At 45.5% G+C, this 27474-nt stretch overlaps 1 protein-coding gene across 17 annotated transcripts in view; it reads left to right on the top strand.

The window, feature by feature from the left end:
- The window catches only part of ARHGAP44 (Rho GTPase activating protein 44), a 156830-nt gene that overhangs the window by 111966 nt on the left and 17390 nt on the right, over window positions 1–27474 (top strand). For 11 of the 17 annotated variants that reach the window (XM_053291052.1, XM_053291051.1, XM_053291045.1 and 8 more), the window contains exons 6-18: window positions 572–648; window positions 7061–7178; window positions 8064–8132; window positions 8245–8326; window positions 14079–14206; window positions 14381–14492; window positions 14796–14877; window positions 16698–16778; window positions 19147–19260; window positions 20947–21038; window positions 21575–21755; window positions 25521–25538; window positions 27037–27258. In XM_053291052.1, coding sequence (XP_053147027.1) covers window positions 572–648; window positions 7061–7178; window positions 8064–8132; window positions 8245–8326; window positions 14079–14206; window positions 14381–14492; window positions 14796–14877; window positions 16698–16778; window positions 19147–19260; window positions 20947–21038; window positions 21575–21755; window positions 25521–25538; window positions 27037–27258 — 1376 coding nt within the window. Of the gene's footprint in view, window positions 1–571; window positions 649–5649; window positions 5952–6116; window positions 6832–7060; window positions 7179–8063; window positions 8133–8244; window positions 8327–14078; window positions 14207–14380; window positions 14493–14795; window positions 14878–16697; window positions 16779–19146; window positions 19261–20946; window positions 21039–21574; window positions 21756–25520; window positions 25539–27036; window positions 27259–27474 lie in introns of those variants that run through there. The other 6 variants (XM_053291053.1, XM_053291046.1, XM_053291061.1 and 3 more) reach the window with 4 other exon arrangements.

The raw sequence follows: 27474 nt of genomic DNA, 5'->3' as shown, positions 1-27474 counted from the left end.
ATTTTATGAAGGCTTTAGAATATTCCAGAATTTGGAACCTCCTCCCCTCCCTCTTTTCATCTTCTGTACCATAGGCACACATGTGCACGTACACTCACTCACATAATCATGGTTAACCTAAGGATACTCTGAGATGGCAGCGTGGGCTCCACAGTCACCCTCTGCATTTTCCCTTTCCTTCTGTCACACTTCATGTAACAGAATGGGCCTATAAGCCTTAAGCTGATATGGCTTCCTTTCAGAATGCATCTAGAAGAAGACACATAGCTGCCAATCACTGCTGTCTGCAGGTTTCCTTTCCCCCCCCCCCAGTCCTCTGCTCTTAAAATCAACCACTAAGGAGAAGGCAATGACTGCAGGATATCTGAGAGGCAATCTGAGACTTCTTGTTATCTAGGAGTTGCCTGACAGCTGTACTATCCTCCCAAGAGCTGGTGTTAGTCCTGCCTCTGGACCAGACTTGAAATCTTGATAATTCACTTTTATCTTCTTAGGATTCAGTGAATGGAATGTGTTATGCAATTCTATGTAGAATTTACCTATACTGCTATCTTTAAAAAAATTATTTCAGGTAGAAATCCCAAATATCCAAAAACAGAGGAAGCACTTAGCAAAATTAGTTCTGGACATGGATTCCTCAAGGACAAGGTAAGAAATATGTTTCCGTTATTGCCTGCCCTGCCGTGCCCATGTCTCTTGCTTCATGTTTGTTGGCTTTTTCTAAAACTGGTGTGATTACTGATATGTAAATTTGAAGGAGCCTGCAAAATTTAAAAATGTGTCCCTAAAGGAGTTTACTGCTGAAGTAACAATTCTGGGGGAGGGACTTGTGTTATTCACTCATCAGCATTATTATTTGTTCACTATAGTTTATTGGCTAATCAGAACAGTTTGAATGGGGTTATTGTTTTGCAGCCCCCATAGTCTTGACCTGCAGTGGCTAAGAGATCTGAAGATGTGGCCCCTGTTGTTGTTGTTATTATTATTTATTATTATTTATTATCATTTATTCGATTTCTATACCGCCCTTCCAAAAATAGCTCAGGGAGGTTTACACAGAGAAATAATAAATAAATAAATAAAATGGATCCCTGTGCCCAAAGGGCTCACAATCTAAAAAGCAACATCAGATAGACCCCAGCAACAGTAACTCGAGGTACTGTACTGGGGGTGGGTGTCCAGCATCCTTTTTCCACAGAGTATGCTATGGTGGTAAAGAAGTTGAGCCCAAGAGATTATTTGGAGACAATAGGTTGAGTTCAAAAAACCCAATAAAGGTGTATTTTAAAAAAACTAAAACGCCACTTACTGAGAGAGAGAGCCATTGATCAACATACTCACAGGCAATAGACTTCAACAACAAAACAGTTCTGACTCTTAACTGACCAAGAGAGACCTATTAACATGACTCGTCATGCCTCTAGTGGCCAGAAGAAGTTACTGCGGTGCTGAGAGCAATGCTTTAGAATTCTGTTCTAACATCCCCCTCAGTAAAAAGTCCCCTGATGAAGTGAGGACAGGCTGAGATGCTTTCAGCCGTTTCCATGTACAGGGCTGGAATCAGTGAGGCTTTGAGGATTTCCCAGTTTGCCAGTCTTGTACTACTCTCTGACAAAGTCAGCGAAAATAATACTTGTCATACACAATCTCATTGCCTCTGCTTTTCTGGCTCCAAAGGTAGCTTAGATTTTTTAAAAAATGTCAGATGACTCCAAGAGAAGAGGGAGCAGGAGGGATTTCACTCTCCCTAGGGTGACTTCTTATAGATTTTCAATTACTGTCATTCAATGAGAACTTAATTTTCAGGTCTGCATTTACTCACTCTGTTGCTGGTGAAAAAGAGAGGGTTGCTACAGCATATCCTGTTATCTAGGTTACTCGGGCTCTGATCACATCGAAAGCACAGCTCTCCTTGTGGCGCTCAGCTCTTTGTTGGTTAGACAGTTGGGAATTGCCGTATTCAGGTGTTCTTTCCAAAATGAATGTTCACTCACGTACAGCAGTGAAAAATGGGGCTGGAAGTTCCACCCTGCCCTGTCACTCACCATCTCCTCCCCACTGCTCTTCGATACACCTCTGTTCATCTGAAGAGGCAAATGCTGTATCCGTGATGGCGGGTGGTTCTGTGATGGTACCCCAATCACAGGCTGGGTACCCCAGCCTCCTAATTACAGAAGGGCCTGCCATCCCCTCTTCAGATGAATGCCAGCTGTGAGCGGTGGGGAGGAGGTGGGGAGTGATGGGACAGGACTTCCGCCCCTCCTTTTCACTGCTGTACATGAATTCAGCATTTTGGAAAGAACGTTTGAATAAGGCAAATGTTCTTCCCCATACTGAACCAGTTTGGGTCCAACTCTACCTCTTATCATGGTGTACCTTAGCCTGAAACAACAAATGCTGCTGTAAATGTAGCTCTCCTTTAAGATAGGAAGCTGCCATATACTGAGTCAGACCATTGGTCTGTCTAGCTCAGTATTGCCTTCACAGACTGGCAGCGGCTTCTCCAAGGTTGTAGGCACGAATCTCTGTCAGCCCTTTCTTGGAGATGCCAGGGAGGGAACTTGGAACCTTCTGCATGTAAGCATGCAGATGCTCTTCTTAAGCAGCCCCATCTTATAAGGGAAATATCTTAGTGCTCACATATAGTCTCCCATTCAAATGCAAACTAGGGTGGACCCTGCTTAGCAAATGAGATAATTCCTGCTTGCCACCACAAGATAAGCTCTGATGTGGAGGATCCCCTATTCAGACATTCCATTGTGTGCACATATAGATGTTTGTACACATGTATGTATTTTTGAGTGACTGTACATGTGTTCATTTTAAAAGTGAACCTGGGTACAAACCCTCTTAAATGCAAGTACAGATCGGAAATGTACTGCTGTACATGTGTTGAACATAACATGTGAATAACTCTATGTTTCTGTGCTATACATAGACTGTATGCATGGTTAACATAATGTGTGGATAGGGCTTTTGTCTAGGACAAGTTTGCAGGGATTCCACACTGAAGTGGCTTGTGCATGGGAGGATATGCAGCATGTTTTGCTGTAGCTGGCAAAATTATTTTGGGAAGCCCAGATAAGACACTAGGAGTGTGGTCTGAGGATGAGGTCCTTCAGGCACCTGGCTACATGTTTCTGCTCTGACTTCCCTTTTTATGCTGTGAGGGAATGTGGAGATTAACTGCTTCTGATGAACCTGGTTCCTTCCCAAAGCCGGGGAATGTTCTCTCCCAGTGGTTTATATGCTAGCAGAAGGATACTTTTCAGGACAGAATGGTCACGAAACAGGCTTTGTCCAGGCAATAGCCCTCCCCCCGACCCCCACATCTGGCCATGGGCTTCTAATATTCAGACTGTCAGTGACCTGAGGGTAAAAGAGGAGCCACAGTTGATGAAAAGAGAATGAAGGGAAGCTGGTGTCGATGTCCTTGCCTTTAACTCCTCTAAAATGATGGGTATGCTACGTCAGCTTTTGAAAGTCATTCTTATGCCAGCATTACAGGGTTGAAAGAGCTGATATGGCATGGCCTGCAAGAGGGGAAAATAATAAGTTTGAGAGACATCATGCTTCATTTCTGCTCCTCTTTTCTATCCAGATGAGGTTTGTTAATCTGTGGGAATAATCTTCTCGTTTGAGACTGATTGTAAACAGCTGATTACTATTACTGGAAGTCTTGTGTTAACTGAGGATTAAAAAAAAAAATGCCTCCCAGAATGCAAGCTCAGGGCAACTTCCCACTGCTGAGCACAAATATCTGTCTTCATCCTATGTGAGACAGAGTGCGCTGCAGCTCCAGGCTTCTTGTCCATGTTCTGGATTATGTAGTATGTCTTTCAGTCGGTCTGGAGAGCATTTAATGGCTTCCAGGAGTTGGTCATTATCCTGAGTTTTAATCTATGTTTATAGATGGTTGTCCAGTTCTTATGCTACCCAGGAGTATGGGAGTGGCTACATACTACATAGATGGTCGTCTACAGAAGTGTTGCTCTTTCCTGTATCGCCAGAGTAATGTGAGAAGAAGCCTGGATCATATAGGATGCAGCCACACTGTAGCTTCTCCCCATATCAACAGCACTCCTCCAGAAACTAATGTAAAGCTGGCCTGGGGCAGAACTTCAGTATCTGCCTCTGCCATGTGATTATGACCTTCTTACTTAGGACCACCTTCTAGCAGCTCAGGAAGGAGCAGCAATGCAGCAGCTTCCATACCACAGGGTATTAAGCCTTGCTGGATCACGCCCAAGGCTATTTAGTCCAGCACCCTGTTCCCCACAGTGGCCCACCAGATGCCTTGGGGAAACTGTAAAACCAGGAGATGGAGGCTTGCCCCCTCTCCTGCCGTTGCTCCTTTGCAACTGGTATTCGGAGGCATCCTGCTTTTGAACCATGGAGATAAGCTATAGCCATCAGGAGAAGTAACCTGACCTGAGTTGGCAAAGGGCCATTGGGGGTAAAACTTCTATTTGAGAGAGTGATCATTTTTTACATTCTATATTTTCTCTTCAATGATGCTTTTCACTATCCAAATCTTTGTGAACGGAGCAGGCTATGACCACGGCCTTTCTTTGACACTAGGCTATATCTGCTGTTTCCTTTCAGTCATGGTTAGGGATGTGCACCAACTAATTTGGTCCAGCGGGGCGGCAGCATACCTCCTTGCTGCCCTGTTGATCCTCTGACCAGAAGTGATTAGAAGTGCCCAGTGCACGTGCGCATGTCCTATCCTTAAAGCTATCCACCCCCAACCCACCCCACGGACTCAAAGGGTCCCGGTTCCGTGCACATCCCTAGTCATGGTTATTTTATTCCTGGCATGTCAGAGAAAGATTTGAGCTACAGTAATCTTTGGTCCACTTGTCACCACAAAATTCAGGCTAAGACATGGGCAGGGATGGGTGTTGTGTTGTGTTGTTTTCGCTTCTGGTTGTTCCTGTCAGGAACATAAGAGCATGTCTCTTTGTCTGTCTGCCCACACACCAAGGACCTTCTGTCTTGAATTTGATCTTTCATGTCACTCAGATGTCTGTAACTAATATTTATGGAATTTGTCACTATTACATTTTATACTGATTTTTAAAAAAGCGATTTGTTAATAATTATCTATTATATTAATTCTCGTAGATGTGCCTCTGTGGGGATGCGTCCCGGCAACCCAGCGGATTGGCTGGGCAGTGGAGGCACCGGATTGGCTGGGCAGCGGTTGGCCTCATAGGGAAGTGGCCGCTTAGGGAGGAAAGGAAAAGAAGGAAAGCACAGAGAGGAGAACTGAACGGACTGGGGCAGAAAGGAGGGGGGAAGCTGCGGGGAGAGAAAGTGGCGGAGCCTGGCTTGGCAGAGACACAGAAATGGCTGGCTGCTTCAGAAGACACTCGCTAGAGGGAGGGCCATGCAGGAAGGAGCTGGCTGAACGCTTGGCCGCCCGACACTAGGGACTGGAGGAAGGAGGCAGTGGCAACAGCCAGCGGGGAAAACACAAGCAGGCTAAAAAGCGCGGGGGCGGGGGGGGGGAAGCACGAATGAGAGAGAGAAAATGAGAAAGAGGGGTAACGGAGGTGGGAGCAAGCTAGGGCAGAAGGCTTGGGGGGGAGGGGACTGGGGCTGAAGGCTGGGGGGAGGGGACTGGGGCAGAAGATGGGGGGAGTGTACTGCGGAGACAAGCTGCGGGCTGCGGAGCCGGTACTTGGTCCAGCAGCGGGCCTGCCAGGCAGCGGGCCCAGCGGCGGCGGTGGGCCCAGCTCGCCCACGGAAGCTAGGCGGTGGCGGGCCACGGAGGCCAGGCAGCGGCGGTGGGCTCGGATTGCCCGTGGAGGCAAGGCACCCGTGGGAGGCTGAGGCAGGAGGGAACTGGGCGGCGAAACTTCCCTGTTCGCTGCCCGGGAGGAGGAGCAGCGGTGGCGGGGCCCTTTTTGGCCAGCTGCAGCCCGCTAAGGCCTGTGGCAGCAGAGGTAAAGAGTGCAGGGAGGGGGAGGGCAAGAGAGAGTGGGGGGGGAGGAGGGAGGGCAGGAGAGAGTGGGGCAGAAGGGGGAGGGAGGGCAGGAGAGACTGGGGCAGGAGGGAGGGGGGAAACCCAGCCCCAAAGAGCGCACAGATGCTCTGTGTGGGTCGGCTAGTGATTTAAAAATCCATGCAGCGAGAGAGAGAATGATTGGGCAGGTCTTAAGCTTGGTTCTGTGAAGAACTATTTTCATTCCCTATCGTGTAAAGATATGGGTCCCTTCAAAGATCAAACATTCCTAGTGACTCATTCTTGGAAGAAATTGCAAAGTCCAGGTCCACCCCCACCCCACACTGTTCTCAGTGCTGTAAGAGGGCTTCCTGCTGTTATCTATAAAAACTATTGTGTCTGTGGCCATAAATAGCTGATTTTAGAGTCTCCTGTGGTGATGTAGGCTTTTGTTATGTTGGGGTTTGTCTGTTTGTTTTTCTGACACTGGAAGATTTCATTCTAAGTTTCAATTATCCAATGTATATTTCATCCCCATTCTGTTAACTGTGTTTCAGTCTCCCAGGTCATTCTTTCCACAGGGTTGCCACTTTCCCCACAGGCCCTTGTTAATTGAAATGCATACAGATTCAAAATTGCTGACTGAGTAAAGGGAGCAAAACCTGAGCTGATTGGCAGGGGAAATCCTTATCCCTGGTTGCTCTTTGTGGGCATTAGAGCAGCTATGCTCTGCCAGTATGAGACTAGGTCAGAGGGTGCAAGGAGTGGAGGAGGAGCATTGAGCTTGGTATGTTAACTGAGACTAGCTGCTTCTGTTCAAAAGCTGAATGGCATCCTTTGGACATAACACAAAAAGTCAACTCAGCTCTGGAAAATTAATGGTAAGAACACCTCTTTGGACAGTTCTAGTGTGGGTGTTATGAATGTCTGGATCTTCTCTAAGCAAATCTTCTACATGTACCTTGGCCTGAGCAGAGCAAGCATTCATCTCTGCAAGAAGGTCAATGTGTGTGTGCAAACCCACACCCCCACGTCCCATCAAAGCTTTGCCCACCTACCCGTGTGAGACTTCCTCTAATGCTAATGTCATTTTTCTTCCTCCTCCTGCAGGTGGCAGCAGTCAGCCAAGTCTTCAGGATTGTCAAGCAACTTGCAGCCTTCGGGTGCCAAAGCGGACGCTCTCAGGGAAGAGATGGAGGAGGCAGCAAACAGAGTGGAGATTTGCAGGGTAACGCCTTTCCATCCCCTCTTCTCACCTGGTCAAAGCACTGTTACATCTTAGTGAGATGTGATGCATGGGATAGCTGTGAAACTCAGTGTTGGCAGCACATGGAAGCATAGTATGCCAGTGCAAAAGGAATTATTATTGTTTGGTGTGGAGAGTGTTAAAGCCTGAATCTTGTATCCTTTGCACTGCTTTACCCAAACTTATGAATATAACTTCAGGCAAGTAAAGAATAAATGTGCAAATCCAATTAACACTCCTCTCTATTTTGGGTTTATATGCTTTATGGTTGAATTTGTATATGGAAGGCATTCTGCAGTACAGGAGGACCTCATTATTCACAGGTCCAGCACTTGTGGGTTCGCGTATCTGTGGTCAGTAATTCGCACCCAACCTTGGTATATGTGAAGGGAAAACAGGAAGGAAAGGGTTAAACATGTTAATCCGCCAGTCAGGAGTGGCTGGAAATGACCTCAGAGGTCATTTTACAGCCACCATTTCCGGCTGCCATTTTGTTTCCAGGAACCATTTTATAGTTCATTTTAACAACAACAACAAAAACAAAACCGGGACAGAAACAGCTATTTTTGGCCGATTTCTTTGAATGGTGGACTACTTGAGAACATGGTAGGGCACTTTGGGGGTTATTTGGTGGAGGGAAACACCTATTTTTGGCTGATATTTGGCAGACCGGGAACCTAACCCCTCCCCCCGTCCCATTCCCATAGCCCTCATGATCCATTATTCGTGAATTCACTATCTGCACCACACACACAGAATGGAACCCCCACAAATAACGGGGTTCTCCTGTACTACAGTCAGTATAGAGAATTTGACTAATGTGATCTTACATCATGTTAACTCCTACTATTTCTGTACTTCCTGCAGGATCAGCTCTCAGCTGATATGTATAATTTTGTGGCCAAAGAGATAGACTATGCAAACTATTTTCAGACTGTAAGTACTAGAAACATTGTCTTATGTTATACTATCTTTCCCATTTATAAAAACTTGCTGGTTTCAGGGTACAAGTTCTTAATAGCTGCTCTTTATTTTGTCTGTCTCACAGTTAATAGAAGTGCAAGCCGAGTACCACAGGAAGTCATTAGCACTTTTACAGAACGTATTGCCTCAGATCAAAGCACAGCAAGGTAAATGCAGGGGGGAGGCAGGGTCTCTCATATGTTACCTTTGTGATATACTATGCTAGGGGGCATTCAGTGCTACTTGTTGAAGCTGAGTGATGCCCACACCACCACCTCCTCCATTAGATAAATATTGCTTTGAGCATTCCCATATAGATATTGAAAAAGCAACTCTTTATTTATGAACAAATAAAATAAACTTGTACTCCTGTATATCCCTTCAGAATGTACTGCCCCATAGACCTTTTGAATTTATTTCAAGTTATTATATACTTATATCTTATCGTATTAATTGTGGTTTCTTGGAATCTTTTCTTAGTGTCTACTGTGTAGGACAACTTACCTAGACTTAGACATTCCTCAAGGTAATAAAGGAGTCAGGAGCAGAATCACTAGGCCAAATTTAAATATTCTGGACAACTACATGTTTATTTTGTTGGTTTGTTATATTTCTATACCACCAGATATAAAAATCTCCAGGCGGTATACACATTAAATTGATGCTTGCCACATTTACCTATCAAGGTGAAGTGAGGATCTACTTTTTACATCAGATGGAATGGAAGGGGGGAGCTAAACCCACTCATCTCCCCCCCACACCTTACTGCACACCACTGCTTTGAAGCGATTTCCCCCTCACTCAGCATCAGTACTGCAAATGAGCCGCAGAAGGAGAAAAAGTAGACCCCACCACTCCCACCTTTTAGCACATAGGTCACGCATGTTTTTAGCTTACCCTAGGTTTGGCCCTCAGTTGCAGCCCTTCATTATTCCCAAATCTATACACAAAAGAAGAGTGAGCATAATGTTCCGATCTCCATGCACACAGCATGGAAGAGAGCTCTGAAGACAAGTCAGTAATTTGCAGAGTCTGTCTCCTGCTGCTTGTCGTTGGGAGCAGAATAAGTTATTGAGGTATTGAGTAATTCAGAGCTCTTCCTGCTAGTGAGCCAGCTTTATCCAATGTAAAGTGATGCATATCGGGGCAAAAAAACTAGTTTCATGTATACACTGATGGGGTCTGAGCTGTTGGTGACTGACCAAGAGAGAGACCTTGAGTTCGTGTTAGACAACTCCTTGAAAGTGTCAATGTATGACAGCTGTGAAAAAGGCAAATTCCATACTTGGAATCATTAGGAAGGGGATTGAAAATGAAAATGGTAATATAATGAATGCCCTTATACAGATCTATGGTGCGGCCATATTTGGAGTACTGCATATAGTTCTGGTCACCATATCTTAAGAAGGACATGGTAGAACTGGAAAAGGTGCAGAAGAGGGCAACCAAGATGTTCATGGGCCTGGAGCACCTTTCTTATGAGGCAAGGCTTACAACATCTGGGTCTTTTTAGTTTTGAAAAGAAGTGACTATGGGGAGACATGATATTAGTGTATAAAATTATGCATGGAGTAGAGAGAGTGGACATAGAGAAATGTTTCTCCCTCTCTTTCAACACTAGAACCAGGGATCATCCCATGAAACTGAAGGCCAGGAAATTTAGGACTGACAAAAGGAAGTACTTTTTCACACAGCACATAATTAATCTATGGAATTCTCTGCCGCAGGAAGTGGTGATGCCACCCACTAGCTTGGATGGCTTTAAAAGGGGCTTAGACAAATTCATGGAGGTCTATCAATGGCTGCTAGTTTGGTGTCTATAGGCCCCCTTCAACCTCAAAGGCAAGATCCCTCTGAATACCAGTTGCAGAGGAGCAACAGCAGGGCAAGCGCTCACCTCTTGCCTTTGGGCTTCCCAGATGCATTTGGTGGGCCACTGGTGAAACAGGATGCTGGACTAGATGCTGGATGTTCTTTAAGTTCTGTAATGGATTAAAGCCTTTGTCTCAGAGCAAGCTCACATGAGGAAAAGAAATGCTTAATCATCTCTGCTGAGCTGCCTGGCTAGGCTTCTCCAAAAACTATTCTGTATTATAAGTTCAAAATGCTGCCGCCGCCACCCCTTTTGTCTACAGAAACTCACTGGGCTTGGGGTGGGATAGCCCAGGAAAAAAATTCTCTTAATTTGGCTCTTAGACAAGTACAAAAATCTTCCATGTCCAAGCCTACAAGAAAACTGATAGCTGCTGAAAGTTTGAGGATGTGTTTGCACCAGATAAATCCCTGTTCGGGCCCCCCTTTTCCTTAGTTAAAAACCAACTCAGAGAGGCTTGTAAAAAGAAAAGAACTTCAAAAACAATTTTATTCAATTACTACAGACTGCTTCCCTCTAAAACTTTCTCAGCTTTTATATTCAGTTAAGAATACTTAGTAGGATTACACAAATAGGTTAGGAACATAGGAAGCTGCCATAACCAGAGTCAGACCATTGGTGCATCTAGCTCAGTATTGTCTACACAGACTGGCAGCTGCTTCTCCAAAGTTGCAGGCAGGAATCTCTCTCAGTCCTCTTTTGGAGATGCCAGGGAGGGAACTTGGAACATAGATGCTCTTCTCAGAGCAGCTCAGTCCTCTAAGGGGGATATCTTAACATGCTCACATGTAGAGGCTCTACACACTTTCAGTGTGTAGAGCTGGGAGGGGTTTGGCGGGGAGAGCGGGTCAAGCCCGCTCTCCCTGCACATGGGCAATCGTCGTGCCCTGGGTGGCTGGATTGGCCGCCCACATGACTACCAGCTCCGCTACGGAGTCAGTAGGGGCAGCGGGTGTCAGGGGGCTGCCTGGCCCTGGAAGTCCCAGCGGGGCATGCTGGGGAGCCCCCCAACACCAGAATGTTTGTTGGAGCCTCCCGGTCAGGGGTGTCGCCATGCAGTGGGGACTCTTTATGTATATGTGTATGTGTGTGTGTATGTGTGTGTGTGTGTGTGTGTGTGTGTGTGTGTATGCACACACACACACATATATATACATATTGTCATTCATATATATATGTGTGTATGTTTGTGTATACACACACACACACACACATATATATATATGAATGACAATACATAAACATGAATAGTAAAACTGATACATAATTACATCCATTAACCATCCTTCCAGATATGTAAATAATTAGATGGAGGAGAATGACTGAAATTATCTTGATTTGTAAACAGAATAAAATCTGACCATCTCATGAAAAAAATCATTAGAATTAGCTTGACCTGCTCGAAGACGAATAATATGGGTCAATTTTTCAGATATGGCAATATGCCACATAGACTGATACTAAGATGTCAAAGACATGGTTTTATGCTTCCAGTTTTTATGCAATGGATAATCTAGCTACAGTTAACATAAAAACTATAAGATCCTTAGACAATAATGCCAAATTAGCTCCCAAAAATACATTTAATAGAGCCAACTCTGGTCTCATATCTAACCTCTGTTTTGTAATTTTACCCATTTCTAAAAATACCTCTGTCCAAAAGCAGAAAATACTGGGACAAGACCACCATGAATGGAAGTATGTTCCCCTATTTCCACAGCCATTCCAGCATAGTGGGGACAAACTCTTATTAATGTGGGATAATCTAGAAGGGGTCAAATACCATCTCTGAAAGAGTTTAACAAAATTCTCTCTAATTCGGGAAGTGGTAGAAAACACTGGCTTCCATTTCAGTATTCCATTCCATTGTGAGTCACTAATAGTTTGTTGTAGGTCATTTTCCCAGGCCTACTTGAGGCCAATTAATGGATAAGATGTTTGAATTATTAGAATCTCGTATAATCTAGAAATAAAACCCTTAGAATCTTCTGAAGCCTTTAATATTAATTCCTCAAACATAGTCAAATTCCTATTAGCCTGCTTAACTATATCAGGATGTAAAATAAAGGACTGAAACTGAAGAAAATTTAACCAAGAGTAATGCTTATTCATAAACTCCTTCTGAATAGGTTCTAAATCAATTGGCTTATCCAAATAATAAAAATCCTTTAATCTATTTGCAACACCTCCAAAGACACCAAGTAATTGAGAGGGTGAGTCTAAAGCTAGAAATTTAGGATGACTACAAATGGATAACAAGGGGGAATGGGGGGGGGGGGCGGCAAAAATTGTATGCCATTTTCCCCAGATCTTAAAAGTGGTTCTTAAAAACGAATTTATAACAGATTTAGAACTCTTAATAAATTCATATATCAATACTAAGTTGTTACTATTACCGAGATGTTCTTCAGGAACCTCCATCTTCACCCAGTATTTAGCTTCCGGGTCTACTATTAACCGCAGAATATCCCTAAGATGTGATGCTTCATAGTAGGGCATTAAATGTGGAACTCCGATACCACCCTGTTGTACTTTCCTATATAATGCATTGTTATGAAATCGAGATCTTTTCCCGGCAAAAATAAAAAGATTTTAAATCTTTTGCCATCTGCCTATAGTAGATTTTGAAAGTTTAATTGGCAGCACCTGAAAAAGAAATAATAATCTTGGAAGTAAATGCATCTTTGTTGCAGCCTAACACCTTCCCATTTCCTAATTTCCCTTTTTATTTTACTGATAGCTGGAGAATAATTCAATCTTTCGAGCTGTGATAAATCCATTGCTATAAATACCCCTAAATATTGAATAACTTTAGAAATTTTAGAAAACCCTAAGGATTTTGCCAAACAGTCTTGAGATTTAGAACCCATTCCGGAACACAAAAGCTCTGACTTAGTCAAATTTATTTTCAAACCAGCAATTTGTTCAAATCTTCCCAACTCTTCTTGTATGGCAATGATAGACCTCAAAGGGTCCATCAAAATTAATGCAATATCATCTGCATATAGATTGATTTTATGCTCGACATCTTTTATAATAAGGCCCTTAATTATCAAGTTATGTCTGATGGCTTGAGCCAAAGGCTCGATAGACAGTATAAATATTAAAGGGGAAAGGGGAGCCACGGAGACTTATGATCCAAAAATTGGGGTTAGCGGAGCGATCGCTCCACTAACCTCATTTAAGGGGAGGGCTACTTTGGCAGGCTAGCCGCCGTTGAGCCACTGGGCTCTCCCATAAGCCTGGTGGTTCTCACAATGGAGGAAAACGAGGTTGGACTCCCATTAAGGGTGTGGCCAGATTTGGCTTTTAAAAAGCCAAATTCTGGCTTACAGCCCATTTGACCCACGAGTATACCCCTTAGGTTCTGGCAACTCTGCCTTAGCCTGCTTTTCCTCCATTGTGTGAATAGCCTCTAATTCTCTCATTCATATGCAACCAGGGCAGACCCTGCTTTGCTAAGGGGACAAGTCATGCTTGCAACCACAATACCAGTTGTTTTAATGCACTTTTAAATGTTTACAGAGGATTTTGCAATGCCCTAGGTGTATTGATGAGCGTAGGCTAGTGTTTCTTATTTTAATTACATTGCAAGTAAACTATAATAGAACAGTATCTAGAATATGTAGAGCACACACACAAAGCAATATAGCATCCCTAACGCCAACTCTGACAAAACAAACTGTTCCCTATGCTAAACTTGCTGAAACCATAAGCCTTGGCTCCTTGCCTTGAACTCACCAAACTCCTGATGAGAATTCAAGCTTCCTGCCCTCCTGTCTTTCAAGGATCTGCAGAGTTATTTGCCTGCAGCCAGCATCCATGCCACATGTCCTCCTGTGCACTTCCAGCCTAGCTTCTTCTAACAAAGAACTCCCTTCTTCCTGGCAACAGCTCTCTAGGTCCCACCCACTCCTGGTGTGATGATTGGCTGTCAGTCAAGTCAGAGTTCACTTTTTGTTGATTCTTTAGAGGGAAGGGAGGCTGGTCACTACATGTTCTTACCCTGTTTATGTCTCACGCCTCATTTGGACTGCCTTCCACAGAAGCTTGGATTGAAAAGCCCTCCTTTGGGAAACCCCTGGAGGATCACTTAGAAGTCAGCGGCCGGGAGATTGCCTTCCCCATCGAAGCATGTGTCACCATGCTCCTGGAATGTGGCATGCAGGAGGAGGTCTGTATGTAGCAGCTGTTGCTTCTTCTCTGTTTGTTCTAAGGCCTGGTATCTTCTCACATGTCCTCTTGCCCAGGAGGGCTCTCAAGGGACCATCCACCACCTCCATGTTCTGTATTGCCCAAAGTACATTTCTCGTGGTATTCAAGTAAGGTTGGCATTTATCTTTTGCAGGGCCTGTTCCGCGTGGCTCCCTCTGCCTCCAAACTAAAGAAGCTTAAGGCAGCTCTTGACTGTTGTGTTGTGGACATTCAGGAGTATTCAGCAGACCCTCATGCCATTGCAGGTAAGTGGAATCATCTCCTTGGCATCCAGACTGGCTCCATAGTGAATACCAATAATCTGAATAGAGATAAGTTGCTTCCAGGGGTAAATGTAGACACAGTTGCCTCCAGACAGGAAGTGGTAGTGATCTTTCCATTGAGTAGGTGCTCTGTATGAGATTCTTGTTCTCGTTCGTTACAAACTGCTTCAGTAATATCAACTGTGTGCTGCCAAAGGAAGACCAACAAGAAAACCTATCCACTGGAATGAGGAAAGAGTGTTTCTGCTTTGGTAATGCAGGTTTTATTCTGTCTCTCTTGCATAGGAGCACTGAAGTCCTATCTGCGGGAACTGCCAGAACCACTCATGACATTTGAACTATATGAAGAATGGATTCAAGCCTCCAAGTGAGTTCTTAAAAGGAATTCTTTGGCATCAGGTTTCCCTGCTCTCATTTTGTCATCAATTTTTTAAAAAAATAATAATTCTGACTCACAAAAGCAGGACTTACTGTTATGACACTAGCCCAGAAAAAGGTTGGCACACCTTTGGTTCATGCGTATGCCTTGTAGCAAAGTGTGGCATGGAAAGAAACCTCTGTAGCAATTGCTGATCCTCAAAGAAGCTGTGTCTTGGGATCCCCACTTCCAGCCTTCTCCTTTGGGTAAGGAAAGAGCCTTACCTTCTTACCTTATGGCAGTGCAGCACTTCCTATGTATTAAACTGCCTTCTGTTGAGTCAGGCCCCTTGTCCTACTAACTCAGTATTGTCTACACTGACTGGTAGTAGTTCTCCAAAGTTTCAGACAGGGTTCTTCCCATTTCTCCCTGGAGATACCAAGGATTGAACCAGGGACATTCTGCAAGTGAAGCATTCCCACTGAGCTGTGCTGCCTCCTCTATATGTTATTAGTCAGTTCACATTGACCTTATTTGCTTAAGCTATATGTTTAGCATGTTGGATATATTTTATTTTTTTAACCTGAGAACCCCCACCTCCTGGGCATATCTATAGCTGGTTTGGTGATCTGTACATAAACTCAGCGGTATAAACACACACCCCAATTCACAATGTAATAGGAGAAGACTTCTCTCTGCCATATTTCAAAGCCACACAAATGTCCAGTTTGCCCAGCAAAGGAACATAGGAAGCTGGCATATACTGAGTCAGACCATAGGTCCATCTAGCTCAGTATTATCTACACAGACAAGCAGCGGCTTCTCCAAGGTTGCAGGCAGGAATCTCAGCCCTATCTTGGAGATGCCAGGGAGGGAACTTGGAACCTATGCTTTCCCCAGAGTAGCTCCATCCTCCAAGGAGAATACCTTACAGTGCTCAGATATGTTCATATGCAACCAGGGGCGGATCCTGCGTAGCAAAGGGGACAAGTCATGCTTGCTACCACAAGACCAGCTCTCTCGGGTCTTTCCTCTGCTTCCCACACCAAAGCCTGATCCAGAGGACATTAGTTTTACCCAAGTTTTTTCAAAATAAACAAGATTTCAATGGGACTTAAGGTAGATGAAGTTCCTCTGGGTCCAGGGCCTAACTCTCAAGTGCTTATTCATACATCCCAAACATTTCAACCAATTCAAACAGTGGCCATTTTGTTTGTCTTTTTCCTTCATATGTGCTGCCCACTTGAAACTGCCCCCTTCTTGAAGCTGAAGAAGGGGCCAATAAACAACTCTGAGGCAAGAAAAGAAATTCTGTCTCAACTTGTCACCATTTTTTAAAGTCTGGCCTAAGGTTCCACCATGAGACTTGAAATGGGAACTTTATTCCAGTCATCCTCACTTGACGCAAGCAAGGCAAATCCGTGTTCCCTAATCTTAACAGACATCATTGGCTCTTGAAGCTCACTTGGCTTCTTTGGAATCTCCTTTTGAACACATTCATGAATCAGATACTGAAGGGATTGTCATGTTGGGACAGGGCATTGTTGTGGCTGCTCCTTTGTTATGCGGCCATGTTCCCAGTGAAGGGAAATGTGAAATGTTGGCAGCCTTTCCAGCAAGGGCAGTTCTCTCTATACTGTGACATATTTCAAGCATAGAATTAATGGAGGGCAAGAGCTGTGCCTCCCTCAGTGTCTGTCTTTATTGTGTGTCTGTGCTGCTGCCTTTATGACTGCAGGCATTGAGATGCAGTCCCACTCTATTTTATCATTTAATCCAGGGTGGCTCACTCTTGGATTAATCCCACCCATTTCTTTCTTGCTTTTTAGCATCCAAGACCAAGACAAGAGGCTGCAGGCTCTGTGGAATGCCCTGGAGAAGTTGCCCAAGGCCAGCTACAACAATCTAAGGTAAGTGTATGTAGCTGAAGGATACACCGTATTTGCCTCCTTGTAAAGCACTTGTGATCTTAATTTTACCATGTATGATTACAATGGAGGCTCTCTCCCCAAAGGCATCTTATAGGCATTTCCTTCAAGATATTAGGTGGGGTTGGGTTTGAAGCCTAAGGGATGTCAGTTTGGGGAAATATAGAACTTTGTTAATGTTTGCCAGCTCTTTGGGGCAGCATACTCTTCCCCCATCCTTTGCACGGCAACAGGGTCCAGTTTTCTCCATTTCCAGTTAGATTACTTGATATGTGATGTATTCTCTGACCTGAGAAATCTCAGATATGGCTGCAATACTAATATGCAGCAGTACAGAAATGTATATGGTGTCTCAGCCAAGCTCTCTCAGCAGATAACAATTAATCCACACTATCAGACATTTACTGTCAGATGTGCCACTGTCTCACATAGCCATTCTTGTTGAGAGAGGCCAGTAGTTCTGATTTCAAGAGTCAGGCTAGCTTCAGAGTTGGCCTTCTTTGCACTGTACTCATGCACTAACCTCTTTTCCCCACAAGTGCAAGCTAGACATGAATTCTGGGGAGCCTCAGGGAGAAAACGGTAATGGCTCTGAAAGCTTGCTGTGTCATTCTGCCAGGATAGCCCTCTGTGACAGGCTTTGGATTGAAACAGGCTGCGTCACTAAGACCCAAGGCATTTCAGCATTCATGCTAGAGAACCATTGGTGCTTAGCAATGTATCCTGAGGCAACTGTGGTCCCAGTTTGTCATCTTCTAACAGAATAGGAATCCTTTGCCCCTCCACCTCCAAAACTGGTTCCACATGGATGGTTCCTAAGAGGCAAGGGATGACGAATCACAAAGGAAACTGGCATACTGCTCTGCTAGAATGGGTATACAGATGTGCATAGGCATGCTGAGCTGCTTGTCTTACATGTACATTGACTCTAAAGCTAATGAAGTCACGTTTGGTGAGAAACAGGTAGTAATGCTGTGACACTTGCTGGGTGGCAGAATAGTTCATCTCTGTCCACTCCCTCCTTATCCAGAGAGATGGCACCACTGCTGATGGCTTTGCAAGACATTTGTCATCTTTTTATGGAGCAGAGAAGGGACACCATCAGGTCCTCCAGACAGAAGACCTTAGTGCTAAGGATGGTGGCCGACATCCAGAGCAAGGAACTGCATGCAGCACACACACACACTGTTGTGTGAGCCAAAAGGATGGCTTAGTTCCCCTAAAACCAGGGATTTGTGCAAGAGTGCTGTAGCACTCATACTCAGAAGTACCCCTAAAACAAATGAGGCATGTGTCGTTCTGCAACTAGGGATGTGCACGGAACCGCGGCGGGGTGGTTCGGCACGGGGGGAGTGTGTGTCTTAAAGGGGGGGTGGTAGTACTCCCCCCCGCCACTCTTCCCCCTCCGGCGCTGGCGCTTTTCCAAACGTTCTTGGGGTGGCAGAGTTCCTCCCTGCCGCCCCTGCCCCCGTCGTTGTCCTTGCGAGCTGAAAAGCAGGAAGAGCTGGTGGCGCACATGCGCCCTTCGCAGCGCACGCTTGTCTCCGCCGCTGGCGCGCGTATGCGCAGCATGACGTATGTGGCGCACGCGCGCCAGCTGCAGAGACGAGCACACACGCCACGAAGGGCGCATGCATGCCACCAGCTCTTCCTGCTTTTCAGCTCGCGAGGACAACTATGGGGGCAGGGGCGGCAGGGAGGAACTCTGCCGCCCCAAGAACGTTTGGGAAAACGCCAGCGGCGGAGGGGGGTAAGTACTACCCCCCTTAAAGACACACACTCCCCCCCCCCGGGCAGAACCGAACCCCCGGAATTCCGGACCGGTTCGGAGGCCTTGACAATGGCCTCCAAACCGAACCATGCATACGACTATCTGCAACACGAATCTAGAACACAAGCTGCAGACATCACACAACAGCCTTGTGCTAATGCAAAGTCCTCCTGCATGCAGCATGCGTCTCTGAATGTTGGGCAGCATCTCCCCTTTGGGCAAACTGGATGGGCACTGTACAGGTGGGCTTGAGGAGGTTTGCATGACTGACAACCATCGAGAGGCAGGTGGTAGTGAAGTGTCATTGCAGTGGGTGCTGCTTTCCCCTTGACTCACACAAGGAGATGTTTGCAGTGCTTTATGAAGGGCTCCTGATACTGAGTTCTCAATTAGGAAATTGATCAAGATTTGCTTCTCTTCCAAAATCACGAATAAGTGTGCTTGCTCCCATGTCCGTCCTAAGAAAATAGGCAGTGGATCAGCCAGTGTGGCTCAACAGGATGTGCTTGTGGTTCAGGCAGCAGCTGCTGTTCCACATCTCTCCGTTTCAGCTCTGTGCCTTCCGATTGTCTCTTGCAGGTACCTGATCAAATTCCTTGCGCACTTAACAGAGTACCAGGATGCAAACAAAATGACACCGAGCAACATAGCAATTGTGCTGGGGCCCAACCTTCTGTGGCCTCAGGAAGAAGGGTAAGGAGCGAAGGCCTAGAACTCTGTACTTTATAAGATGTTAGATATGGTAACTAGAAGACTCCAGGGCTGGTTTTTACTGTATACCTTCTACAAGCACTTCTCTAATATACATGCTTTGATCCGTTTGATAAGATAATTCTAAAGATGTGAAAATGTTCAGATTTTGCAAAGAATGGTAGAACAGGGAAAGTATGAATACACAACTGCAGTAGGTACACGTGGGGACGTGACGTGGCCTGGCAGCATAGGTAGCTGGCTTGGTGCAGAAATCCCTCTGTGGATTTCTAAAGGCACTTTATCACTTGGCTTTTCACGATCTTTGCAGTTTTGAAATGCAAACACTGTCAAAATGAGCAGAGGCTGCCCTCTAACAGTCCTTGATAGATTATATCCATTGTTATGAGCTCTCTCTACCATTTCACAGGTTCTGAGGTCTGATTTAAAACTCATGGTTAATGACACCATGGACGCAATAAGCATATCACTTTCATTGTGACTATGTATTTTATTTTATTTTATTTTATTTTATTTTATTTTATTTTATTTTATTTTATTTTATTCAGCATATTTGTATACCAACCAAAACCCAAGTCTCTGGGTGGTTTACAATAAAGCAACACATTGTTTTAATTGTTTTAATTTTGTTTTCAACATTAAAACAATGATAGATTTTTGCGGTCTCTTTTTGACAAAACAGAGAAACGTTTTGAGTGTTTCAGCCATAGGGAACAATGGGGAAACTAAAAACACCCCATTGTTCCCCATAGATACCAAAGTGGGTTGGGTGGTAGGGCATGATGGGTGCTACCTACCACCCAACCCACAAAAGAAATGGGCAAATGGGCAATTTTAAACACATTTTTAAGCTTACTCCCAGACCTGCATAGGCTAGCTCAAAACACTCACAATGGCCTGTTTTGAGTCAAAACGTTTTGACTTCAAAACATTCTGCACATCCCTATTGCAAATCCTTGGGGTGGCAATGAAGAAGGCCCATCCCTGAGTAGTCACCAGACGAGCTGGTGTCAGCTTCAGCTGGACCTCCCAAGATGATCTCAGTAGGCAGCAAGACTCCTAACAGAGAAGGCATTCTTTTATATACCCTGGGCCTAAACTGTTAAAGGCTTTATAGGCTCTTCTCTATTAAGCAGAGAACAAATGCAGTTACTAGTCTGCTCTTATCCTGCTCTTCATTCTGGAAAAGTCTAGAAAAAGTACCAGAACAGCATTGTATTTTTCAGAAATCACAGAGCTTGGTGGTTTTCAAGATCAGCTTTCTGCAGCTGGAGTTGAAAGGGGATGCAAAAGCCAGGGCAGGAAGTAATACTGCAGAGGGCTGAAATGTAACTACTAAACTTTTGAGGCCATTGCTCAGTTGTTTTTATCCTACTGTCTTCTCTGTTGTGGTTTTGACTTTGAGTTTATTACTGTTGGTTTGTGCTTTCATTATTCAGATTTTTGTAACTCACCCTGGAATTATGTTACACTGAAGGTATAAATCTGATTAAATTATATGGAGAATGCTGCTTGGGAGCAGGGAGTCTGACATGATGATCCTCTGGTCCCTTCCAGCCCTGTGATTCAGTTACCATACTTGTTTTGGCCTTTGTTGCCTCAGCCAGCTCCAGCCTTTTCACCTTGACTGGTCTGTATTTCCCTCTCCCCCTCACCTTTTTGTTTCAGAAACATCACAGAGATGATGGCGACGGTTTCCCTGCAAATCGTTGCCATTATTGAGCCCATTATACAGCATGCAGATTGGTTCTTTCCAGGAGGTAAGAAACACTTTCCCATTTGCTGCTAATGTGCCTTCATATGCCAATGCCCCCTGATCCCAGACAAAGCAAGCCAGGGCTAGAGGTGGCCAGATCAGTCATCTGATCTAGTCCTCTCCCTGGCATTCCTCTCCCTGTCACTTTTGCCTCTTTCCCCAAAGTGTTTGCTAAATCATAGCATCAAAGTCTGTGACTTCTCTATCAAAGGCTCCTATCCCTGTCACCTCCTGCAATAAGTGATTCCAAACAAGCACCTCCCCATGGTCCAAATCTCTCTGTTTATGCCCTTGACCCACTTTGTATGGCTCCAGAGAGAACCATTCTCTGGAAAGCTCCATGTAGGCCTGCTAGGATGCCAGTGAGAGAGAAGTGTATTTGTAGGGGCGGGGGTGTGGCGGGGCAGGGGGCGGAGCCAGTCTCCCATCGGGGGTGGGTTAAATGACTCAATCTTATCCTTGCCTGGCCCTCCGGACTAGACTCTAAGGGTGGGGGGTGGACTCCCAGCAATACGTGGTCATTTTCTTTCTCCCAATTAGACATTGAATTCAACTTGACCGGGAACTATGGCAGCCCTGTGCATGTGAACCACAATGCCAATTACAACTCCATGCCATCGCCTGATATGGACCACGCTGACCGCAAGCATCCAGATCAGACCCGGCGACCGCTCAGTGTGGCCACTGACAACATGATGCTGGAGTTCTACAAGAAGGATGGGTAGGAGAGCGCTTTTGCTTTGGTGCTGGGGAGAGCAAGGGGACCGGCCGTGGGGTGCAAGCTGGGAAGGGCTATGCTGGCCTAGAGTGCTGCTGCTTGGTGGAGGTGGCATCCATGTTTCTTAGGAATGCGAGCGCCTCACTGCCTGGTCAGGCCACTAACATCCCACCCTGCTCCTAAACTCCTCGCCATCCTCAGGTGCCTGGTTGTGGCCTCTTTGAAAGGAATTGGGTTGTTGTGCCTGGCCTCTGCCTGCCTGCGCCTGGCCCCTTCTAGCTGTATGGCTCTGTTGGATGGGTTAGCCCCCATCACAAGGTGAGAAGGCTTGGTCTTTGGTAAGCCAGTGAGGGCCAGCGCAGTGATCCAACAGTGGCAAACGGGTGCTAAGGGATTGGAAGTTGAGATTAGTGGCTCTGCTTCCTTTCACTCCATTGAAACTGGTCCTGGTTAGGCACCCACTTTTCCAGAATGGATTCTGTGCCATGCAGATTTTCTAACCAAGCAGTCAATGTGTCCAAAAGTTGATCAGCTAGTCAATGAGTATTTGCAGACACTTTGTCATCATTTAGAGCAATAGCTTATAGCTGTTATCTGCCTGGGCACCATCTGGGCACATCTCCAGTTGTACTGTCTGAAGCTACCCTTGTGGAAAACCAAGAGGATTGTATCAGGAAGTTCCCAAGGCTATGTCTTCCATGACTTACAGGGCCTTTCATCCCCCTGGCACATCCTGCTTTTGTTGCCCATGAAAGAGTGCTCCCATGCTGGGTACCAAGAGAGGGGAAAGTGTAGCCATGGGTTGCCTGGCCACCGAAATGCCTTAAGCTCCTGTTGCCTTCAGCCCCTCATGCTGCAGCAATTCAGCCAAGGTGGCATGACAGTTGCCAATTCAACAGAAGCTGCTGGTTTGTGCTGGATGCTCTGAATTAGTTCTTGTTCTGGTTATAATTATTATTTATTAGTTCCCCTGTTGCGGTAAGGAAGGCTCTACGTTTCCTTCTATTTTTTGTTCTCAAAGGCAAAGTTTCAAGACTTTGAAACGGGGCGGGGAGGGACGATAGGTGTTGCTGAGCATTAATTGCCTCATGGAGGAGATGTAGCTACCCCTTTAATAGAAAAAGTGGCTTACATTCCCCTCAGGGTAACACAGGCTGTGTCAGACCTGCCTGCACTGCCGCAGAGCTCTGAAACATACAGCCATGCTTCTGTGCAAGACGACAGGGTCGGGGCTGCTGCCTCTTGCGCGATTGCATGTCCGATATTCCCACCGCATGGGAATCTGATATTCCCATTGGAAGTCCCACACGATACATGATCGTGCAAGAGGCAGCAGCCCCAGTATGCCCCTCTTGTGTAGTAGCATCATTGCATGTTTTAGAGTCTCACAGCAATGCAGGCAGTTCTGGCCTCATTACACTGTGGGGCGTGTAAGCCAGTGATTAGAAGCAAAGTTTGTGTAATTTGCTCCACAGTAGTGCTATCAATCATGTGTAGAGCTGAACTGAAAGTTTACATACATTTTTAAAAATCTGGTGCCTGATTTGACTACAGAAGGAGAAGTAAAAGTCTAAAGTGGTGCTAATGCAGTTGGTTGTAAATACCTTGTGCCCTTGTTCATACATGCATCTACTGTATACTAGAGTAGTCAATTGTGCCTAGATTTTTAATTTGTCTGTTTTTAAACCAATTAATCAGTTAATTTGTTGAACAACAACAAAGGTGCCTTTTTGAACATTCTGAAGGGAGGGGACGGGGTGTTTTGAGTGAGATTCTCAAATATAATAAGTAAAAGCTGGCATTCATTATTGGAAGGGAAAGGCCATCTCTCACATTTCCCTTTTCAACATCTTTTGGAAGATTTAAAAGTCCCAATTACAGCAAAGCATCTGAGCCAATGCCTTTAAAAAATAAACAAGTTCATGACCCATTAGTACTGTGAAAGATCAGAGTTGAAGGTGCTGTTGAGGTAGACCAATAAGGTCCTTCAAACGTTTCCATAGCAATAGGGGAGCTGCTTTTCTGTGAGCAGTTCTTGTATAGCTGAGCCATGTTTAAGTGACCCAGCCAGATGGATGAGGGTTGATCAACAGTAGGGTGTGTGCTGCTGACTATGTTAGGAAAAAACCCACGCAGGCAGCCCCCACACACACATGGTTAGATCTTTTAAACATTACCCCAGCCATGGAGGGGCAGCTCCCACATGGTTAAGGTAATGGGCACCAGAGGGCACCAGAGTCTCCGTCAGTTGTCTGCTTCTTCATACTGAAGGAAAATAACAGGGTGGTTTGCATGACAGCGGTTTCTCCAAGGTTTCAAGCAGGGGTCTTTCCCAGGGACTGAACCTGGAACTTCCTGCATTCAAAGCAGATGCTCTACGCTCTGGCCCCATCCCCAGAATTGGCATTCATGGGTCTCGCATCTAGGCACTGACCACACCAAGACCTGCTTAGCTTCAGCAAGGTGACTGTATCGTGTGCCCTTAGGCCATGCTCTGAGACCTAGAGTTTTAACTCAGTATTCATAATAGTTGTAAGACTGGAGCTTTAGATGTATGCCGTGTTTACAAAGTTTTCATTCTGTTCGCTTTATTTGGACTTACAAAGATCTTAACAGCTTGGGCCCTGCCCAACATGCATTAAGAATCAATTTCCTCTCCTGTGTCCATGACTGCTTTCTCTGAATGGCCAAGAGCAAGCACCCTCTTGAGTCTGCCATCTGTTTGCACTAAGTCTGGATAGCAAGCAATGCCCTTCCCTGCAGACTCTGTGGAGCATTAACCAAAACATCTCGCAAAAGCATTGCAAGAGCTTTGCTTTTAAAAGAAACCTGGGCTAGAAATTTAGATATATATTTTCATTTTCATTTTCATCATATGCCAGGCACAAAAGTAGCATTTGCAGCTCTCTGTACAAGACAGTGATGGATAGTGTACCTGGAGCTGTACAATGAAAATATGGTAGAGATAGGATATTTCCCACCTGCCACAAAGGAACCATGGCAAGTGAAGGGAACAGGTAGGAAAAGGTACAAGAGGGGCTAAAGCCCTATTCAGACATTATGTTCTATGGGCATGGTGTTGCCTGTGTACATGTATGTGTGTGTTTGTGTGAGGGCTGCATGTGCATTCACTTCAAAAGTGAACCTGGGCACAGGGCCCCTCAAATGCAGGGCACAGATAGGAAGTGTACTACTGTAAATGTGTTGGATATAATGTGTGAATACCTGTATGCACATAGGCAGACTGTACATTCATGAAACATAATGTGTGAGTAGGACTTCGGTCTTCAAGCAAATTAAGAATGAGCCCATTCTTGTCAGGCTGGGCTTCTCTGCAAGTGATATTGTCTTAAGATCTCCTGTGCAGTCTTTCTCAATACATTAAATGATAGCTCTAATTACCAGCCTAACCCCCTCCCCTTGATCCCAGGAAGAGGACCACACAGTGAAAATGGTACGTCACTACATGCACACCTCCAGCCCCATTCTCCCACTCCAAACATGCACACCCTTGCTACAAAGCAAACTCTGTGGCTTTCACAGAAGCTTTTGATTCCCTCTGGTTCTTTCTTTCACTGAATGTCCTGCTTTTTCACCGTAGTGATGTTCTTCTCTATAGCTGGGTGGCCCAAATTCCCGTGCCTTTTCCAAGCTGCAGCCTTAGACTTCTCAGCCCCTTTCCCAAAGGCAGCCACCCTGACACAGGAGGAAAGGCATTTTGGCCTTAGTTTCTGTTACACTAATATCTGTATGTTTCTGTCCATGCAGCCTTAGGAAAATCCAAAGGTACGGTATCCTCTGGGTAGCTCTTGAGCCATTCCTATTTTCAGTGTCCAGATCCAGTTAGTACAGAGCACCCATGGCCTTGCCAGTGGAAGCCCTCCAGTTGCCATACTTAGTGCCATGGTGAGCCAGAGTTCAAGCCAGCTTCTCCCTGAGTTCTGTAAAACTGGAGCCCGTCTTTGGAGAGCATTTGAATACATGACACTGCTTGTGTCCAGAGGTCTTGTGGTAGCAAGCATGACTTGTCCCCATAGCTAAGCAGGGTCTGCCCTGGTTGCATATGAATGGGAGACTTGATGTGTGAGCACTGCAAGATATTCCCCTCAGGGGATGAAGCTGCTCTGGGAAGAGCAGAAGGTTTCAAGTTCCCTCCCCGGCTTCTCCAAGATAGGGCTGAGAGAGATTCCTGCCTGCAACTTTGGAGAAGCCACTGCCAGTCTGTGAAGACAATACTGAGCTAGATAGACCAATAGTCTGACTCAGTATATGGCAGTTTCCTATGTTCCTATGACTAGTAGTGGTTCTCCAAGGTTTGGGACAGAGGTCTTTCCCAGTCCTGCTACCTGAGATCCGAAAGCTCAGATTTGAGCCTGGGACTTTTTGTGTGCAAAGCATGTACTCTAGCACTGAGTTGTGGACCTTCCCCTTTCCTGCAAGATTTCCCTTTTTTGCCGCAGTTGATCTATAGTGTCATCTTATTTCCTCTTTTGGAAGGTAACTTCAGATGTTCTTACTGCAGACATTCAAGATCCCATTGTGTCCCCCCTCCCTCATTTCTGCTTTTAATTAGACCCTTGTGTTCAAGATCGTAGCTATTTGAAAGGCTTCCTCATCCTAAGGCTACTCATTCCTGCTGCCGCTACCCAGGATAATCTTCCTGAGTGGTCAAGCTTTGCCAGCCTTGAAAGATCACTGCTTTTGCAGTGATTGCAAGTGGCTGTGATTGCAAGTGGCCATTGAGTATCCCAGGATACATTTTGGCCACTTGCTGTCACAGGTTTATTTGCAAACTGACCCAAACAAAGCCCTGAAATATCTCTACAGTGGCACAAAATTGCTTGGGCTAAGGATTATTTTTACTGATTGCCAAATGTCTTATTTGCCCTCAACTAAGCCGGGATGGGGGGAGGGAGTTGTTAGCCACGATTAAAAAGGCAAAAGTGTCTTTGGAGAAGCCTCCTAGGAGATCATATCCCCTTACGATTTCCCTGGATGTTCAGGGGGACAGCATGGGATTCCATTCAGTGGAATTCTAAAGCACTTGATCTCTGGCTGGCTGGCTGATGTCTGTGTTTACGATGAAGTCAGGGCTGGTCTTGGCTCTGAGTGTCACCTTGACTGTACAGGCCATCCCAAGAAAGGGACTTGGTTCAGGATTCATACAGACCTAGATGTGTCTTAGGTTATTCCCCCTCCTTTCCCCTGCAATGTGTGTGTTGTGTTATGCTCTGAACATTGCTTCCAAGGTGGTAAGGAAGTATCTCTGTGTTCCCCCTCATAGCATGGGCGTCCGGGTGATGGACACCTCTTGGGTGGCTCGCAGAGGCACCTCCATAGTTCGTAAGGCATCCTCCACCCCTCCTGCCATGCAGCCCCCTGCTCCGCCTTCCGATCTTGCAGCTACTCCTCAGTCACCAATTCCTGAGCAATCTCTTGACATTTCAGCTACTCCCTCCCCTACTCCAACTAGCTTCGGTTTCCCACCAGGGGCTGAACGGGCAAGGTAAGTGCTGGAGGCAGCGTGAGTTGCTGCCACTGCATTCTGTTATGCTGGAGTCTCTGTGAACGTGTCTGCCACTCCCGCGCCTGCATGGGTCCTCTTTCGTCATGCTTCAGCTTTCACTTTGTGTGTGTGTGTGTGTGTGTGTGTGTGTGTGTGTGTGTGTGTACACGTGCGTGAGAATTTGGGCCCAAAATAATGGTGTTTTCCAATTACCCA

The sequence above is a fragment of the Hemicordylus capensis genome, chromosome 2 (genome assembly GCF_027244095.1).
Source record: "Hemicordylus capensis ecotype Gifberg chromosome 2, rHemCap1.1.pri, whole genome shotgun sequence".
Lineage (NCBI taxonomy): Eukaryota > Metazoa > Chordata > Lepidosauria > Squamata > Cordylidae > Hemicordylus > Hemicordylus capensis.
The sequence above is the reverse complement of the archived record's forward strand: the minus strand, read 5'-3'. Positions and strand labels throughout refer to the sequence as shown.